Source organism: Rhipicephalus sanguineus, chromosome 1 (assembly GCF_013339695.2).
Source record: "Rhipicephalus sanguineus isolate Rsan-2018 chromosome 1, BIME_Rsan_1.4, whole genome shotgun sequence".
Taxonomy (NCBI): Eukaryota; Metazoa; Arthropoda; class Arachnida; order Ixodida; family Ixodidae; genus Rhipicephalus; species Rhipicephalus sanguineus.
In genome coordinates, this window is record NC_051176.1 from 234857286 (window position 1) to 234876503 (window position 19218).

At 47.3% G+C, this 19218-nt stretch overlaps 1 protein-coding gene across 1 annotated transcript in view; it reads left to right on the forward strand.

Annotated features, from left to right (window-relative positions):
* Positions 1 to 1074: 1074 nt before the first annotated feature.
* The window catches only part of LOC119374900 (uncharacterized), a 40775-nt gene continuing 22631 nt past the window's right edge, over positions 1075 to 19218 (forward strand). The window contains exons 1-4 of the mRNA XM_037645106.2: positions 1075 to 1361; positions 16112 to 16181; positions 18861 to 18906; positions 19006 to 19092. Coding sequence (XP_037501034.1) covers positions 1075 to 1361; positions 16112 to 16181; positions 18861 to 18906; positions 19006 to 19092 — 490 coding nt within the window. The remainder of the gene's footprint in view (positions 1362 to 16111; positions 16182 to 18860; positions 18907 to 19005; positions 19093 to 19218) is intronic.

Sequence of the window (19218 nt, forward strand, 5' to 3'; positions counted from 1 at the left end):
TTTGACGAGGCTTGTATGAGATGAGCGTTAAGCGTCGTGTGCGCGGGCGTCGGCATGGGGGTGCAATAAGGGCACTCGCTTGCTCCTCCCCCTTCCGCCAAGCCAAGCCACAACAGCACTTGTTCCCCCCCCCCCCCTCCCACTCACGACGCTACGCGGGTTTAACCCCCCCCCCCCCCCCCCAAGACAAAATCCTGCATATGCCCGTGGTCGTCTGGTAATTTCTTTGAACGCCCAACAGTTGTGAATTAAGGAAAACGCTTATTGAACGATTGCATGATTTTGGTGTCCACATATTTTTGAGGAAGCACCGACGTCGTTGAAGCTTTTAAATGGAAATCATGGATACTTCGAAGTAAATGTTGCAAAAACAAGAGGTTCTCTTGGATTTCTTGAACTCCGTTCACACCGTGTCCGTTGCACACCGCTCTTTTTTTTTTTTTAACTCGTAGTTGATTTCAGAATTGATCCAAATATTTCGCAGCTACCTGCAATGACTTCCTTGTTTGTCTACGACGGCTGCTTGTTCTTGCTCCTCTGCACCCCTCATGCTATTAAATGTAATTACGTTTTATCCCGACCAGCGTTTCACGCCTGTTCTGCATCCCGTGGAGAAGGTGCAATCGATTCCCTCTCTCTCAACGTGTACGTGCGTACGATTTTTTTTTCTTTTTTACTATGGATATCGGAGAACCTATTGGCTCCCATGGATGTATTACAACCGAAAAGCATGTGCCACGCGACCACGGTTTCTAGTCGCCTTCTCGCGACATCTGTTGAAAGAGAATGCATCCTCGCGTTGCGCGCACTTCAACCTCGAACCATTTCTTTGAAAACGAGCCTCGTGCGCGACGGCGGTTAGTCGTCGTCGCCTCGTCGATGCCGCTGCAGTGCAAGGCCGCACATATCTCGGGAGGTGTGGCCGCCGGGATCCGTTGAAACGGTCGCTCCTTTCTGCGGCGGTACACACATGGCAACAGACGCCAAATGTCCATTACGAGCCCGTACTCATCCCGAGGCGGAGTCTTAACGATGATGGCTTCTTCCGCGCGCGCTGCGCTCGCTCGCTCTTCGATGATAACGGCTCGGCGCGAAACGCCATTCCGGTTTACCGGCGACTTCGACTTCGGGCAGCGCCTCCTGCGGCTGACTGCCTATGGCCGTTCACCTCAATCCTTCTGCGCTCGCGACCTTGGTCCTGCTGCTCTTGGGCGAGGGGGCGGTCGATCTTCCCCCGCCACCGTCGGGAGCCCTCGCACGCGTGGCGGCCTTTTCGCGCGAAGACAAGTGCGCGGAAGGGGGCACGGCGAGGCGGTCTCGGAGCAGCCACTGAAAGGGAAAGGAGAAGCCGCTTTGTTCAGGTAAGGTCCGTCCGCCACCGGCCAGAGGGACGCCGTCGCCGCCGCTCGCGGGCGGTCTCGCGACGATGTCTTCTGACGGCTTGAGACCCGGCTGAAGCCGCGCTATTTCACTTGGCCGTCGCGTTGCCCACGGCAAACGTCCGCCAGCTGTTCGGCGGCACTGCTCGTCACAAATGGGGGCTGCGAGGGAGCGCGGAGTTCGGAAAGGGTTGCTACCGGTCGTGTAGGAAGGTGCATGCTGTCGGATGGTTTTCTTGTGTTGCCCGGTTTGTGAGCGTGCAAGATGAGTGACTTTATGACCTACGGAGCGATGATTATGTGTGTTTGTACTTTCAACGCGTTGTCTGTATAGCAGTCATTCCAAGACGACACGTCTTGTTGTGGCCGTGACTGCGATATTTGCGTGATTATACGCTGGTGAAATTGTTTCTGATCGGTGATGTGCACTTGTGACACGCTATTCTTCAATGAGGCCGAAGCCTATTCACGGGGCAATGGGCATATATGTGAATTCGCGGCACGATTTCGGTCGCATTTTCTGACCACGAAAACACCCGCCACATCTATATATGGGATACTTTGTGCCGTAAACTTGTATAAGGCGCAAGTATATATTAATTAGAACTAACATACAATAATGCCAAGGAACTATTGGCATTATTGTCTGTTAGTTCTCATTAATATTGTTTCTAACAAAGAAAAACGAGCCCTTAAAAGTCATCTTTTCTGCGCGAGTCTATTGTTAGAAAAAAAAAATTGCCGACGAATAATATCAATCTGCTCGCAATAATGATGCTCAAGAAACCAGAAATGCCAGTTTTGCGTTTCATTGCACCTCTAACACGACACTCATTGTGGACTCACCCGAACCTTTTACTCCGGAATCGGGGCAGAACGATGTGACTCATATAAATAAAAAAAAAGAAGACGCTTGAAATTTTGGATTGCCGCTCTTTTTCTTTCTCATTCAGGTTTTAAGATGCAAACTGTCATGGCTAGGACATTAATCCCTGGTACTTCAGAGTGATTTCTTCTTATAATATATATCTGCCACGAAGTATAACCTGTTAGACTTCATTTATCTTCGCGAAAGAATACCTCGGAATGACTCCCGTTTAACCAAATCATGTGCGAAGTCCATGAATTTTCATCGCCAGACATCCCCACCTCTGAGTCGTCGTAACTACAGCTGTTCTTGGTGTGTTGCTGTTGCATCGCCGATTCAGATATATCGTTTTGTAACTGTCGTTCTTCCTTCCCCCTTTCTCAACGTTGAAAGGACTGTGCGAATGGTATGCTTACACTAGAGTCTTTTAGCAAGTTACGGAAATACGGTACGCAAATACGGTAATGCAGTACGGTAGCGTTCCTCCTTTCCCGCTGGTTGTGCTTTGGCCGCTCAACGACCGGGAAAGGAGGAGCGGTACCGTGCTGCCTTACCGTATTTGCGTACCGTATTTCCGTAACTTGCTGAAAGACTCTATTATCGCTGCGTAGGGATATAATGCGGAAGTTGGTATTTTATGGAAGCTCCCGTACGCTTTTAATAGGTAATGCGGTCGCACACGGTGCCTCAGTAACAAAGAGCCAATACACTTTGTATTGCACGGTTGCTTGAACAATCTCTTGATACAGAGAGTACCTCCAAAAATACGATTGTATTGGTTTAGGCTGAAAGAAGACAAGCATAGAGAAACAAACAGTGCCGTTCTGTGAGTCACGTTTTTTTTTTTGTACTTTCGCTTTTCACCTGTCTTTTTGGAATAGACATCGGCGCATATCCTATATCATTTCCGAAACTTGAGGCAGCTAGAACAGTTGCAGACAGCGTGGTGTAATTCTGCACGTTTTTTTTAGCGGTTGTTTTATAGCGGGCGCCTAAAGCTACATGGTTTGCTTTGTGTTTTCACACGGCCCTGTTGAGGGTTTTATCTATCGGCTACAAATTTCTTGTCGTCGCCGTCGTTTTTCTTCTTCTTCTTCTTCTTCTTCTTCTTCTTCTTCTTCGGGGTTTCTGTGATTTACGTTTACAGCTTGCTCCGATTTACTCTGCGTATGTGCTTGTCGACGGAGAAGGTTGTTAAACTAATTTTTTTGTTACGATATTTGCCTTTTGTCCGCTTGCTAGTCACCTTAGTTAACTTATTTGTTACTAATTTTTGAGCTATATAGTGGAAAGTGGGCAACGCGAGATAATTGTTATTGCTTCTAAATTTAGCGATCTGCCGCATAGATCAACATCAGGCAAATCTCGTTAGTCCTGTAGTATGAAACTCGATTCAACCCGCCGCGGTTATAATGCTCGACTGCTGATCCGAAGGTCGCGGAATCGAAACCCAGCCGCGGCGGCAGCATTTCGATGGAGGCAAAATGCTACAAGCCCGCATGCTTAGATTTCATGCTTAGATTTAAGTGCAAGTTAAAGAACGGCGGGTGGTCGAAATTTCCGGAGCCCGGTTTTGGGACGTAAAACCCCAACAATTATATTATTGAAGCGCGCCTTGCGCGTTTTCTTTTACTCTGTAAAACTCTGCTTGTATATTCTGTTAAAGTATAAAGCAGCAAGGCTTACGACCTTTCAGATTACAGATAACTGCCGTGTATCACTTCCTTGCGCCCTAGCGACTGGACCTCGCACACTGCATCGTTTAGCGCGGTCCATTATCGCGTGGCTTGTGTGCCCTCGCGAAGTGGCTTCTGATAAGCGTTGCTTCTTTCTCTCTTAATCGCACGCACTTTGTGTGCTTTGTAGCCCACCCGCCGCGGTAGCTATGGCGTTTCGCTGCTGACGTCGAGGTCTCGGGTTCATTCTCGGCCACGACGAAGCGAAATGAAAACGAAAAGAAAAATTAGAGATGGAATTTCACATGACAAAACCACGAGATGATTATGAAGCACGCCGTGTTTAGCAGAGTAACGCCATCGCCGCCAGGGTAAGCCACCAGGGCAGGTGAAACACAAATACGCCCGTTCACTTATATTTAGGTGCACGTTAATGAACCCACAGGATGGCAAAATCAATCCCGAGTCCCCCACTACGCCGTGCCTCATAATCACTTGGTGGTTTCAGCTTGTAAAACTCTCACGTTTATTTTCCGTGGTTGATCAGGGGCACGCTTTGCATATCAACTTTTATAAAACTTGTTGCATATGTCTTGCAATGCCTTCTGTTGCCTATGCGCTCAGTTTTGGACATTGTAATTCTCGGTGTTGGGGCACGTACCAAGCGATGTCACGTGGCAGACGCGTCGAGGGGGACCATTTGGTGATTCATCGTGAAGTTCGTAACAACGCTGTGTTTTTTTTTTCCCTTCCTTTCGTGTGTGTCTTGTGTTGCGCAGTTTTGGTTTTCTGGGTGAGATAGGCCGGATTCGTAACGCTGCAGTAATTAATGGCGTCATCTTTATTGTTTGTTTGTTTGTTTGTTTGTTTGTTTGTTTGTTTGTTTGTTTGTTTGTTTGTTTGTTTGTTTGTTTGTTTGTTTGTTTGAAACTAGTTATGAGCATCTCGGACGACGGGCTGCTTCAGGCTTTTCATTAGGATGTATACTGTTTGACTCTTTTGGTCATACACGTTGGTCAATTTTTTTTATAATGACTCGCACAATTATTATCTCGAATCGATTGCGATACGATAAGAGCAGTTCCACAAGCTTGCTTAATTAACGCATATTTCATTTATTTAAGGAAATTTTCTGGAACGGACGTCACTGTATGCAAATACGCCTAATCCTGAAACGGAACGCGCGACAAGAAATGCGGAAGTGAACGGGATCCGCGGCGATCTCCCGCCTTTATTTAGCCTTGGGTGACGTTTTTCTCGTTTGTTGCAGTTGCAGTCCCGCAATCGTGGGCTGTTAAGAGGGACGAATCGACCAAACGAAGCGTATTATAGGTTTAATTCGTTGTTATATACGCATGAAAAGTGCTGCATACAGACGCATACGAATTTTCACGAGAATGTTAGCTCGACACTATACTACACGCTAGCCAGACATGCCAGCCATCACAGAATAATCGCTGCCGATGGTATTTTACGGAGGATAATAATAATAATAATTGCTGTGGTTTTACGTGCCGATACCATCATTTGATTATGAGGCGCGCCGTATAGTGGGGGACTACGGATCGATTTCGACCACCTGCGATTCTCTAAGATGCACTTAAATCCAAGTACAGGGATGTCCTTTGCATTTCGCCCCCATCAAAATGCGACCGCCCGAGAATCGAACCCGCACCCTAGGTCTCATCAACGCACAGCGGGTGTTTTACGAAGGAGCATTGCAGCAATGAAAGTACGAAAGCAGCCCTACTTCGTTGCATATAATGAAAAGTTGTGGCAGTGACATTTTAGACCGAAGTCTCTGTGGATTAGTAATACTATACATCTGCTAATTTCAGAAGTTCCCGCATCTGTCCTGCGAGTAATGATAAGGCGATCAAATTTGCGCGTATTCTGAGCAGCTGCTGACACGGTCGCCGTGCTGAGCAAACGCATGGTCGCATTGAGAAGTCGCATATGACACTGTAGGCTACCGGCCTTCAACAGCCAGGACGCACGGAAAGCATATAGTCTGACACCGTCGCGGTGTATAGGGAGAATAAACATGTGCAGAAAACAACGATGATGACTCTCAATGTAAGCGAATATCCGGACCGAACACCTCAATAAATACATTCGGTTTAATTAAAGGAGGGGTGCGTTTAACGACGTAGAAAACAGAGGGGTTAACCAGCACCTGTATATATAGTATACAGCGGTAGTATAAGTAGAAAGTTGAGGCTGTGTTTTTCTATTGTCGTTGAGTCCACAAAGCCTAAGTTGCTCGATTATTATTTTTTTTTCCAACCTCCTGCCACCAGTAATCGACGACGAAAACTACCGATGGAACCGAATAAAACTGCCCGCTTTAAAAAAACTTCTTTCGTGGCCGGCATCATGCTACAATCAACTTATATAAAAAAATAAAGAAAAAAATACATTTCGGCAGGTTCTACACCTTACCTGCAAGGAACCCATCTCTTACAACTTACGTTTATCGATTACAAATCTTATAAGCTAGAATACATCACCCGTGCATGGGGGCCACCACCGAATCATCTAATCGAACTGGAAAACGTTCAGTTTTCGTGAAACAGAATGGCTATGTAAAATTACCCTTCATATGCCTTCACATTCACTTTGCGGAGATGAAGCCATGACCATTCTTCCTGCATCCTTATTTGTTTAGCCGCCACATCAAGCAAACAAGACTCCTCTCTCTCTCGTAATAATCTTGAAGCACTTTAACGAAAATGAGCGAAACGCCGTTTGTAGCACCTCTAGAAAGCACCTTTAGTCTTCGAGTGAATGCACAGGGCAAACACGAATGCACTTGTTACAGTGACAGTAACACCATGTAACCTTATCGAACATGCCGAGTTGCAAAACTTGTCAATCAACGTGGCTTGCAACGGTGACGTTTCAGCGAGTCCATCCTTTCGAGGTCGTACCTACGTTTACTTATTCATTTATCCTTTCAGGTTGACGCTCTATTTGTCGACCTATCGATGACGCTCGACTGTAATGCATACATACGAAGCAACATATGTCTATTTTTGCTGTTCAAAGTACGGTTGCATTGTTAAGATAATTTTGATAACAGATATCAACCAGTTATTGCGGACGATATCGTTTCTGTGCGTTAGTGCGAACGGTGTCGTGGCTAGGATAGTCAAGCCGCGACTTAGACCCTGTACTGTTCCTTCTTTACGCCAACGGCTCTCCTATATAAAACTCCTTCGCCTAGCTTGATAAAAGTGATTGTGTGAGTTATTGAGCCAGTGCCGAAAATCTTGGTCTGCTTCAATACATCACTGCTTAAGCAACCTGGCAAGATAAGGCGTGGTAGGTTAAAAGATTAGTATGAGTAAGATTTCTCCAGTGGGAAGGCATCCTTCGCGAAGGCGCCCCTGAGGTCTGTCGGGCGCTCGTTCAGCGGGCCCGGGCTATCGCAGTGGTTGCCATAGGAGTCCCGGAATGGGGACCCTCCCCGTTTTCTTTAAATTTTAATAAAGGAATGTTTTCATCATCATCATCATCGTCGTCATCCAATTGTCATTTAATTTCCGCGTTTCACATTAACCCTGAGGTAACTTTTATTAATGCGCAACGAAATTCTGTTAAGCATCGCGTTCGATTAATTTGTGTTTTTATGTTGATTCGCGCATGCACATCTCGCACGATAGCGGTAATTCGCATGAAAGGTAATTCACGCCGGACGTTTGTAGTTAGAACACGAGCCTATTAGATATGCACCACGTCGCATTGGGCTCGTAAATGCCGGATGCTGATGGGCCGGCCAGATTGACGACTCCTCATCAATGGGTTATTACCAGGGGCGTAGCCAGAAATTTTTTTCGGGGGGGGGGGGGGGTTCAACTATACTTTATGCATGTTCGTGCGTGCGTTTGTATGTGCACGTATATATGTACGCAAGCAAAACTGAAAAATTTCGGGGGGGGGTTGAACCCCCCCCCCCTGGCTACGCCCCTGGCTATTACATTAGCACGGCTAATTGGGCTAGTTGGTACTTGTTCATTTTGACAGGACAAGGCGCGCACACGAACACGGACACTATAAGAAAGACGCAAACAACACAGGCGCGAAGTCGCTTTGCTTACATCTCGCGAAGTCGTTTTGTACAGCTAAGGCTGGCAACGTATACGTCTCGCACTAGTCATAACGTAGTTCAGCGCAAAAAACAGGCAACAGACGAGCGAGAGGACAAGGACACAGCGCATTCTTCCAACTAAAGTTTATTGGATTGCGACGCATGTATATATACACACAGGGAAAGCAAGAAAAGATAAAAGAAAAAAAAACAGGAAGTAAAAACCGAAAGGTGAAAAGAAGAAAAGTGCCGATAAGTCACACACGTGTGCCACCCCCCTTCCCATTACTCGCCAAAAACAAAAGCTCTTTGTCAGAAAGATGCAAGGAAGGCATGCTTACGCATGCGTCCCCAGACCGTTTAATTTCCTCAGCCTCGATGATTTCCCTCACCCTTTGGTCCCGACTGCGTGCAAGGACCGCAGTGTTTTCAAAGAGGGGCCTACACTCACAATCCCGCACGTGGATGCCGAGGTGCCCCGATACTGTCGTTTGGACGCTGTAGTAGTGCTCACGGAGCCTATCGTTCAGGCAACGTCCCGTCTGACCCACGTACTTTCTACCACACGTCAGAGGGATGGCGTACACAACGCCTTGAACGCATGGAACGAACTTTCGCTTATGGTCCGTGGTGCAGCCTCTTTTTTCTTTCACCCGAGAGGTCGAACTGCACAAGCCCGAAAGCTTTTCAGGGGCCGAAAAAACCACGCGAACGCCAGCGCTTTCCCCGATTTTCTTAAGCCTGTGCGAGACATCATGCACATAGGGCACCACAGCTGTCTTCTTCTTATCTTGCGCCCTCCATCTCACTCTGCGCTCCTCCTTCCTCCTGGGGTCTCTGACATCCCTAAGCAGGCCTTCAGTCACAGACGACACCACGTCCTGCGTGTAACCTGCGACCCTGAGGCGGGACACCTGCTCCAGAAAGGCGTCATCCACCTTGTGGTGACACGACTTGCACAGGGCCTTCTGCAAGGCCGAGTGCGCTATTGCCCTTTTTACCAGCTTCGAGTGGCCCGACGAGAAGGGCAGCAATGGCTTCTGAGCACGAGGCTCATACCGCCAACAGGTGTGATGTCTCGAAAAAAACAGCCTCAAGTCTAAAAACTTGATGGTGTCACCTTCAGGGAGCTCATACGTGGCCTCAAGGGGTTGGAGCTCGTCCTGGAAGACCTTCAAGATAGACATGGCATTCTGTTCGCAACCTGCCAAATCTGCCGAGTGAAAAACCAAAAAATCGTCCACATACCGGAAAACTTTCACAACGCTGGCCCCTTGTAACTGGTTTTCCAGTTTCCTATCAAATGCGGGCCAAGAACAGGTCGCTAAGGATCGGAGCAATGCACGACCCTATACAGATGCCCTGACGTTGCAAAAACACATCACCACCCCAGGCCGAAAAGGTTGACTTAAGGTACAGTGTAAGAAGATCCAAAAAACCCGCCACGGAAATACCCAACTTTCCAGAAAAAGATACAGCACCATAGTCATCTATGGCGTCTTCGACGCAATGTAACAGATCATTGTGAGGAAGGAAGATGCAAGGAAGGCATGCGTAAGCATGCCTTCCTTGCATCTTTCTGACAAAGAGCTTTTGTTTTTGGCGAGTAATGGGAAGGGGGGCGGTGTTGGCACACGTGTGTGACTTATCGGCACTTTTCTTCTTTTCACCTTTCGGTTTTTACTTCCTGTTTTTTTTCTTTTATCTTTTCTTGCTTTCCCTGTGTGTATATATACATGCGTCGCAATCCAATAAACTTTAGTTGGAAGAATGCGCTGTGTCCTTGTCCTCTCGCTCGTCTGTTGCCTGTTTTTTGCGCTGAACTACGTTATGACTGACTCGTTCCAACTCGCCCAACAAGCAACGTGTCTCGCACTATCTGGCGCCGGCACATCAACACGGCCGGACAGAACGGCGGCTACATTTCTTGAGTAGCGTGCGATACTTTCTCGATTGAATGGCAAACCGGCATAGCTATTCAATATAGAGGTTGTGCCTCTTCGGCCTTGTTTCCACACTGCATGCTGTAGGGGATGGTGCTCATTTAGCCGCCTGCTGCGCAGAGCAATTCGTGTTGTTCAACACATTAAAACGATGGCACCACTTCCAAAACATATCCGAACTGTGTGTGTGTGTGTGTGTGTGTGTGTGTGTGTGTGTGTGTGTGTGTGTGTGTGTGTGTGTGTGTGTGTGTGTGTGTGTGTGCGTGTGTGTGTGTGTGCGTGCGTGTGTGTGTGTGTGTGTGTGTTATAATGCTTGTATTCTCGATTAGTGGCGCGCCTGCTGTTAAACATTTCAGACAGCACCGGTGTGAGCCCAGGTCTCGTGATAAAGCATGCATGGATTGATGCTAATTATTCCTGGGTGTAGCAAGCGCTGATCAAGTATGACAAACTACAGCCGTACTTGTTTGGTTAATATTGTACCACCATCATGGTGCGCTGTCAGATAACCGGCTTTGTTTTTTAATTGTTATATTTACAGACTATGCCACGAATATCTCATTTGCGTTTCACATATAGCACCGACCAAATGTCATGTACGCATACATTATTTGCAAGAACAAATACGCATTCAAGAGCCTTATGTGGGCTATGGTTAGTTCCTGTAATTATGGAACGAATTATGGAACTTATTTCGGCCCGGAACAGCAGGGGGCAGAGCAGGAACACAGAGAACAAACGTTTACCTATGTATCCGGTGACATTTGTATTTATGAGCGTAAACTTTTACAAATCATTTTTTGTTTTTTTATATGATAGATAGATAGATAGATAGATAGATAGATAGATAGATAGATAGATAGATAGATAGATAGATAGATAGATAGATAGATAGATAGATAGATAGATAGATAGATAGATAGATAGATAGATCATGTTGACGCGCCATGGCGATATTTCCATTGATTACCGGTCCCCGATTATATGACAGCTCTGAATCGGCGCGTTGCTTTCAAAGCCAGACTGTGATTTGAGCGTCAGATAATAATAAACTCCTTGTCATATATATACACTGCAAACCATAAAGCACCCTTTCGCTGGATGTCAGCAAGCTGTTTTGTTTAAATGTATGACAGTTGTACGTTGTTCCTAATCCGCGAAACGACAGTGGGCAAAATAAAATTTCGACTCCCTAGGATACATGCGGAAATGGCTTTCAGGTTTTCCAGAGAACAATAAACGAAGTATGACTTAGAAGCTTGGTTTCGCAGTAGGGAATTTTGAGTTTCGAGGTATACACCGGCTTTCATGCACATCAGGGAAAAGCGCCTTCAACATGCATTTTCCAAAACGCCGCATATGTCGGCCACTCCTTCAGAGGGGATTGCCAGACTACTAAGCTACAACTAGGAAGGATCTGTCGTGTGTCAGCTGCGACATTTACGTTGAATGCTATACGTATTCAGCTTTTAAATTACTGGAACGCCTCTGATGAGCAGTAACGAAAGCCTCGTAGCAATTGTATATCTATTGGGATTAAATGTTTACTGTAGGTGGTAGAATGCTGTCTTATACCGAGGTAGGCGGTTCACATACCGACGCAACTGCTTTACCGCCCAGTCGTTTGCCGCACTTCTGCTTACTAATGCAGCGGCTCGCAGTGGAGCCAAACCGCGTGCCGCCTGAGCCGCGACGCGCTGTCTGCGCAGGAGCGCGCCTCGTCTTCATTGCCCTGGCAGTGTTTATCAGCCCTTCCCTGCGGGTTCCAAGGTTCGTCTGATATACATCCACGAAGAGCAAGGGTGCGCCGCACGCAGATTGCAATGGCAAACACATAGCCATGGAGCGAAAGCGAAGGTCACGCCTTCGCGGCCGTCCACCCACTCCTTCATCGGAGCATATACATTGCACCGAGACGAGTTTCGCTAACCGAAACCAAAGAATCTTCAATACAGCCTACGCTGTGCGTTTCGCGCGCGTGTTTTATATTGCACTAATTTCGCCTCCTTTGCCGCATGCACTGTATACCTCCGTTTTCCAACAAAGCATCTTCTCACTCATATTACATTGCGGGCATAAGAGTTGTGTGCTACACAATATTGAACAAATATATGTGCAATGTTTCTTCCAAGTCAGGTATAGCGGGATAAGTAGCAAACTGGGCAGTTTGGAAACGGTGCAGTGTAATCCGAACACGCAAAACGAGACAAGTATATCGTCAAGAACTTTCTTTTTTCACCGAGTCTCATGAATGTTATTCTATTCTGACCGTTTTCGTTTACCCATAGAGCCGAGACTTGGAGAATGACAAAGAAACTTGAGAGGGAGTTATGGCCCCTTACTGCAATTAAAAAGAAAACGTGTTGCTCATATGTAGAGAAGGTAATCGGCACTGACTTGCAGGACCTGTGTACACAAATAAAACTCTTGCGAATTGTTCATAAGAGAACACTTTCAGCCATATCAATAGCGGAGGTGGAACATCATGGAGATAGGCTGTAGTGTAATATACACTGATGATATGCTATAGAAGACAGTTGCAAGGACGGTGTTAGGAAGAGAGTTAGTCCAACGTGACAGCTCTTGCGCGACTCTTTGAACACCACACGCGGTGGGACAGAGGGTATTTTACAGTGTCCACATACCTCGCGGAACCGAATAGCCGCTGCAGTTGCCACAAGTTGCGTCCGAGGATCGAGCGAGTCAAGTTTTATTGTGTATTGGTATACGTGCGCCTAAGTGCCCTTCGCGTATAGGAACGTAAACTAACGGGCTACCGCGCGCGGTGCTTGCAAATGCATTTGGAAGCGCTAATAACGCACATTTGGGCGGCCATTTCTCAAACCACCTTTCGCCCATTTACCGCGCCCCATAATCGCGATATTGGAATAGCTTTGGTAACCTTGACAGGATTTCCGAAACGACCGCGCCGCGTTTCTGTCTCATCATTTTGTATTCACTCTTGCGCCATATCGACCAACGACCGTGAAGCTCTATGACGGAAGTCAGCGCGCGCCTATTCACCCAAGGTTTTTATTTAGCGCTAATATGTTTCTAATATAGGTCGTAACGTTGCATCGCGTGACATTTGGGAGTGCCACGTGTGCATTCGATATCATCACATGCCCGTCGCATGCTGCTTGGCTGCGACACATGCACAACGCTTGGGCAACTGTAGCATTCCCTTATCTGTACGGGCGAAGCTTTCAGAACGATTAATTTTTTTTTCCTCAGTGTAAAGGAATGTGTGTGACCCATGGACTTTATTGATTCGTCCTGTGCTTCAAGCATGTGTTTACACTAACTCTAGGGAAAATGGTGGAGGGAAGAAGGAAGAGTTGTACCAACAGCGAGATTCCCAAGAAAAAAAAATAGTTGGCCTATAGTAATTATCCCAGTGGTAACAGAAATGTTCTGTCTCCCTAAAGGCACAAGGATAATACTAATATCTGGGGTTTAACGTCCTAAAACCACGATATGCTTACGAGGGCCGCCGCAGTGGAGGGCTCCGGAAATTTCGACTACCTGGGGTTCTTTAACGTGCACCTAAATCTCAGTAGACGGGCCTCAGACATTTTCGCCTCCACCGAAAATGCAGCCGCCGCGGCCGGGATTCGATCCCGCGACCTTCGGGTTAGCTGCCGAGTGCCATAACCACTAGACCACCGTGGCGGGGCTAAAGGCACAAGGATTCACTCGCTGAAGTGCCTATCAATTTTAGAAAAATTCTTGCTGGTTGGCGCATGATTTACAGAGAGAGCCAGAGCAATTAACCCTTTGAGGGTCGAATTTTTTCGCGAAATCCAGTCCAAAAATGTGTAATTTTTTTATTGCTGAAATAAATTCTTCAGACGATTCTATTTAAGAAAAAAATTGTCTAAAATTTTTTTTCGTGACCGTAAAGTGACAAAAAAATCAGTTTTGTTGTTACATACATATGGCTTATTCTTAGTAAAATCAAGCAGAATCCTCAAAAAAAAAGCTTCACAGTTTTTTATGAATAAAAATGATGCATTGTATTAAACATAGCTCACAAAAATACAAAAATAAGCGCGCCTGAGTACGTTTCCGGTTAAAAACGCTCGTGCTCTAACACTAAAAACTTTTCAGCGTGTGATAGTCTTTGAAGCATGGCTCCCCGCGCACGCGTTTCAGATGTCGCTCCCTGATCGTCATCGGAGTCTGAACTCGTCAAAAATCCTCGTCTGACGAACTGAAATCCAATGAATCAGATTCTGATTCGGCACTTGGGGAATACTCCGCATCGGAAGAATCGCTGCTCGACTCACCGGCAGCAGCGCAACCGGCGCGCGCTTCCATAGCGTAAGCGAAGTGCGTCAGTGAGCGCACGGAAGAAAACTATGGTTGTGCGCCCGTACGGAAAGCAAAACGAGTGAAAAAGCTACAGTCATACTTCGTCTTATCGCCAACAAGACGTAGTTAGTTTTTCCGAGACCCCAAAACAGGAAACGCAATCACGGCGGCGTCGTTTGTGTAATTTAGCGCCGCACGGAAACAGATGTAATCGCGCGCCGGGGTGCAATAAACGAGAGAGTAACAAGCGGTCACTCTTTGAGAGATTAGAAACCAAACAGCCATCAGCTTTGCGGGCGCAAGAAGCGAAAACCACCCGAAGGACGAAACCGAAACCAGCCGGACCGCGTGCGCGCGTTCTGATGGGAACTACAAGCCGCCGCGCTTCTTGGGAAAGAAAAAAAAAGACGGAGAGACTTTGGCGCATTAAAAAAATTACGCGTATTCCCGAAGTGTGGCAGCACATTCCAAGCAAGATAAATGGGAGAAGGTGCGCGTTTGAAACCAAACCGCGCCGCGGGTGCTCTCGGTTGCGCAAGCGATAGCCGGCGCGCGGCGCGCCATTTTGCGAAGCATAAAAAAAGCAACAACGGAGAGACATCGGCGCATGAAAAAAATTCCACGTATTTCCGAAGCGTGGCAGCACATGCCAAGCAAGAGAAATCATCGAAAAAGGCGCGCACTTTAAACCAGCTACACCGCGAACGCGCTCGGATGGGAGAGCGATAGGCGGCGCGCCGTTTTGGGAAGCGAAAAAAAAGTACAACGGAGAGACATCGGCGCATGAAAAAAATTCCACGTATTCCCGAAGTGTGGCAGCACAGGCCAAACAAGAGAAATGATCGAAAAAGGCGCGCGTTTTAAAAATAAACGCTATGCCGTACATGTACGACGAAAACCCTTTGGTACCAGGAAGCTTCTGCCGTACATGTACGGCGAAAACCCTGAAGGGGTTAACAAACGACGATGGACGAAGTAAGGAGGCAGAAAGAGCGTCCTTTCTGTTACCGTGTCTTCCTCTGGCTACGCCAGCTCTTTCTCGTTACATGCAGAAGAAGCTATGTTTTGCAGGTATATGCGATTTGCCCTATTCCTCTTGCACATATATACATCGCTGACTGCGGCATGTTTATTCTCGCATATATTCTCGCATTATGCGCAATTTAATCCGAACATTGAGATTTGTTTGCTTACGTTAAATGATGCGTACGCCGTAATCTGGTTTAAAAAAAGGGAGGATGGGAGAGGTGTGAGAAAAAAAAAAGTTATTTCGATGTTGCTTATCAACGTGCCGAGTTTCGACTGGTGACAGTACGCCACAAACTGCGCATTTTCCCACGACGATAATCGTTTTACGCCAAAAGAGAAAACGAGTTTCACGTGGCGATACCGACTCTTTACAGCGGGCTCTATGTTTATGTTTACGTTTCAACGGTGGGAAGTGCAAGGGGGTCGAAGGCGCGAAACGAGCCTATCGAAACATACCGCCGATAACAGATGACACAGGGATGTGGAATGCGCACTACAGGCCGATAAAGACACGAGTAAGATCCGTGGGGACGCTGTTGTGCATGACGGAATGCGCTGAAGAGCGCGAGCATGCGTCAGCAAAGATACATGAGAGGAGAAGAACGCATTGTTGAGCTATTTTTGGAGTGTCGCTGAAAAAAAAATAAAAAAAACAAAGGTAAAGTAAAAAAGGGCCGATAAATGGTGACGAGGCCACTCGCTGGTGAGGAGAGGGCCCAGTTGACCACGCCGACCCTCTCGCCCAGTGGTGAATACGCGGCACATCGCCACTATACTCCGACTCAGCTGAGCGCCTGCTGTCTTGTTTCCAGCCCGCCCGAGGACCGCACGATGCCGGGGAAGAGCAACAACGGAAGCTCCAAGGACAGCGACCGCTGGAAGGTGCGTATATCGGAGAAGCACGCGTGCTCGCATCTTAACGAACCGCCAAAAGGTGGTAGCAAGCATTCCGCATGCACGCATATGGATTGCGCACCTGTATAACTTCATATATGGCCAGCGAAATTGATGTCCCATAGGAAGGTGTGAGAGGGGTCATTGGGTTTTTGTTGAGCTCGGTTTACACATCCTGGTGTGTGTGTGTTTGTATACACGATAAGCGCATCGGCACCCAACTTTTGCGTCTCGCAATAATCAGGCTGTGTTCTGGCTTTGCAGTGATGCGGCGCAGCATATATGGTCGAGTCGTTCACCCTTCTGTTGGCGGAGCGGGAACAACGCTCACGATGGGCGGTACAGCACTGAAAGCGCGCTCTACCTCTGTTCGAAGGCGCACGCAGTGAAGCGCCGTGCGTCGACGCAGCTTGTTGCTGGCGTGCTCGAGCTTCGCACTGATTCTGGTGTGTAGGTCAAGGTCGGTCGCGTGAACCCGCTGTGACAGTCGCGTTGCTAGAGTTGTCTTCGCCGTAAGAGCTCGGAAACTGATAGCTCGAATTCCTGCTATTCGGCTCCTGTTATACTCACACAGCGACGAATGGTGGTGAGAGTCATTCTCTCTAGAGAAGCATTAAAGGTCATGTCTACCTATCCCCTCCATCTCCCCCCGACCCCCCAATGGCGTAGCCAGGGGGGGAGGGGGGGCACGGCGGGCCCGTGCCCCCCCCCCCGATTTTTTTTTTTTGCCATGGCATACAGAGCTCAAAATGACACTCGATCACATTTGCCTGCCCGACCCCCACTTCAGATCAAGGAGGTGCCCCCCCCCCCCCGAAAAAAATTTCTGGCTACGCCCCTGTCCTCCCCCCCCCCCCCCCCTCCGTTCCCTCTTTAGGCGTCCAGAGACTATTATATGTACGAGCATATCAATGGCACAGCCAGGATTTCATTTAGGGAAGGGGAAAAAAATCTATACGCAACCGCGCGCGTGCGTGCGTGTGTGTGTGCGTGCGTGCGCGTTGCCTGTATACATGTAATCGGCGCGGGAAAAAAAAATGAGTGGCGGTGGGATGATTAAGCCTATTTCCCCCAACCCCGACTTCGCCAGTGATGTTTTCTCTTTGTGTTTTTCTTTTTTTCTCGAATCAAATCAACTTTATTTCAGATTTTAGTACAAAACACTATACAGATTAAATATACGGAAGGAGGCCCGATACCACTAGGCTGTAGGGGGACCTCCTGTCAAAGATAACCAATAAATTTAAGTTGATTAGCAATAACAGCAATGTTACAGGAAAACATGTGTTGTAATAGAACAAGATAAAATCAGTGAAAGGTAAACGAAAACTATATGCCAAACAACACTCTTTTAAAAACAAATATAAATCTAGAAGTTTAGTAAATAAGAAGTCCCCTCATTAATAACCCTGTCGAAGAACAGTGTTTTATGTGGGATGGTAACGAGTTACAAATATATAAAGCAGAAAAATAACCAGTGTGTCGTCCATAATTAGGATAGCAGGTAGTAAAAAATTTCCATTTGTCGCAATTGTAGTGGAGTTAGTGTTAGAAAGATCATCAGGACAAAATACATGTGCACTTGATGGTATAAGATGGATCCATGACTTAAATAGCGTAAATGGAAGATGATATGTAAGTAAACTAGCAATAGGAAGTATATAGAAGTTATAAAGTAACTACGATGCACTACTGCGATATGAACTGAAAGTTATTACTCTAATGGCTTGGTTTTGTAGATGCTGAATGGGAGATAAATGAGTTGAGTATGCACTGCCACATGTAGTGATACAATAATTCATGTGACTGTGAATAAAAGCGCAGTATAATCTAATTAAAGTCGGAGTGTTAAAATAGTTACGTGCTCTGATTAAAATTCTAATACCGTAGGCTAGTTCTTTTCGTAAGTGAGTATCATGGTTAGAATACTTCACGTTCACATTAGGTACAGTAGATACAGTCTAATCCCTTTAATGGAAACTCGAAACTCGGAGGAACAGACTAGGAAAAAATACCAATGAACACATTTTTTTGAAATTTGCCCGAATGTTTTCGTATACTGTGGTAAAAAAAAAGAAGAAGAAGAAGCTCGTCTTCTAGTATCGTAGCTTCCTACAGGCAATGTTTTACGTGAAATGCGATGTCATGCTTGACGGCGGGACGTATACGTGTGTGAAAGGATTTCAATTCTGTGCAGTCATAGCTAGCGTTCAACTGCTTCTCTTGTAGTCCGGTCCAACACAGTAACGGGCAGTAGAACATTTATGTCTTCACTAATAGAATCATGACCTTCACCACCAGCTATAATATCGTCGTTGTAATATTGTCGACTGCCTCTTCAGAGCAGGTTTAGTGAGAGCGTCACCTGAGGTGGCGCTCTCACTACCTGACAAAAAAAACAAAAAAAAAAACAGAGACATTGCCGTCTGAGGGACCTATGTAAATGTCCGCAGAATGAAGCAGTGATGGCGAGCGCCGCGGCTCGGGGTTCACCGGACGCCATTTAGTGGCTAAAAGCGACGTCACCCCGTAATTTTGAGAAAGCGCGCCGTGAGCTCACTCGCGGTCTCCTCCGGCCCGCTGTGGCTGCTATGCGCGGCGTTTCCTGCGTGGCGTTGCTCGCGCGAGAAGAAATGCACTGACGGACGCGCGTCGTCCCCGTTGCAGGTGAAGGCGATTCCGTTTCCCCCGTCGGCGGAGAGGAGGGACACGGGTAAGTGGGATCGCACTACGAACGCTCGGTGGGATTCCGCGGAGAAGCCATCCTTCGGGCATCCGGGAGAAGCGCGCGCCTGGACTTCTCTTTGCGCAGGCTTCCGGGAATACCAGCCCGGCGTGCTGTATCCGCGCTCGGGAGGCAGCAGCCCGACTTCACCGCAGCCCACTCAAGGCGGATGGAGTAAGTAGAGCGACGTGACGCGCGATCGCACTGTCAGCCGCAACTGCGGAGGCTGGGCCAAGTGCCGCGCCGAACCCGCGCAAAATAGGTCAGACGCCCACTAGTGCGTCATTGCTGACAGTTATG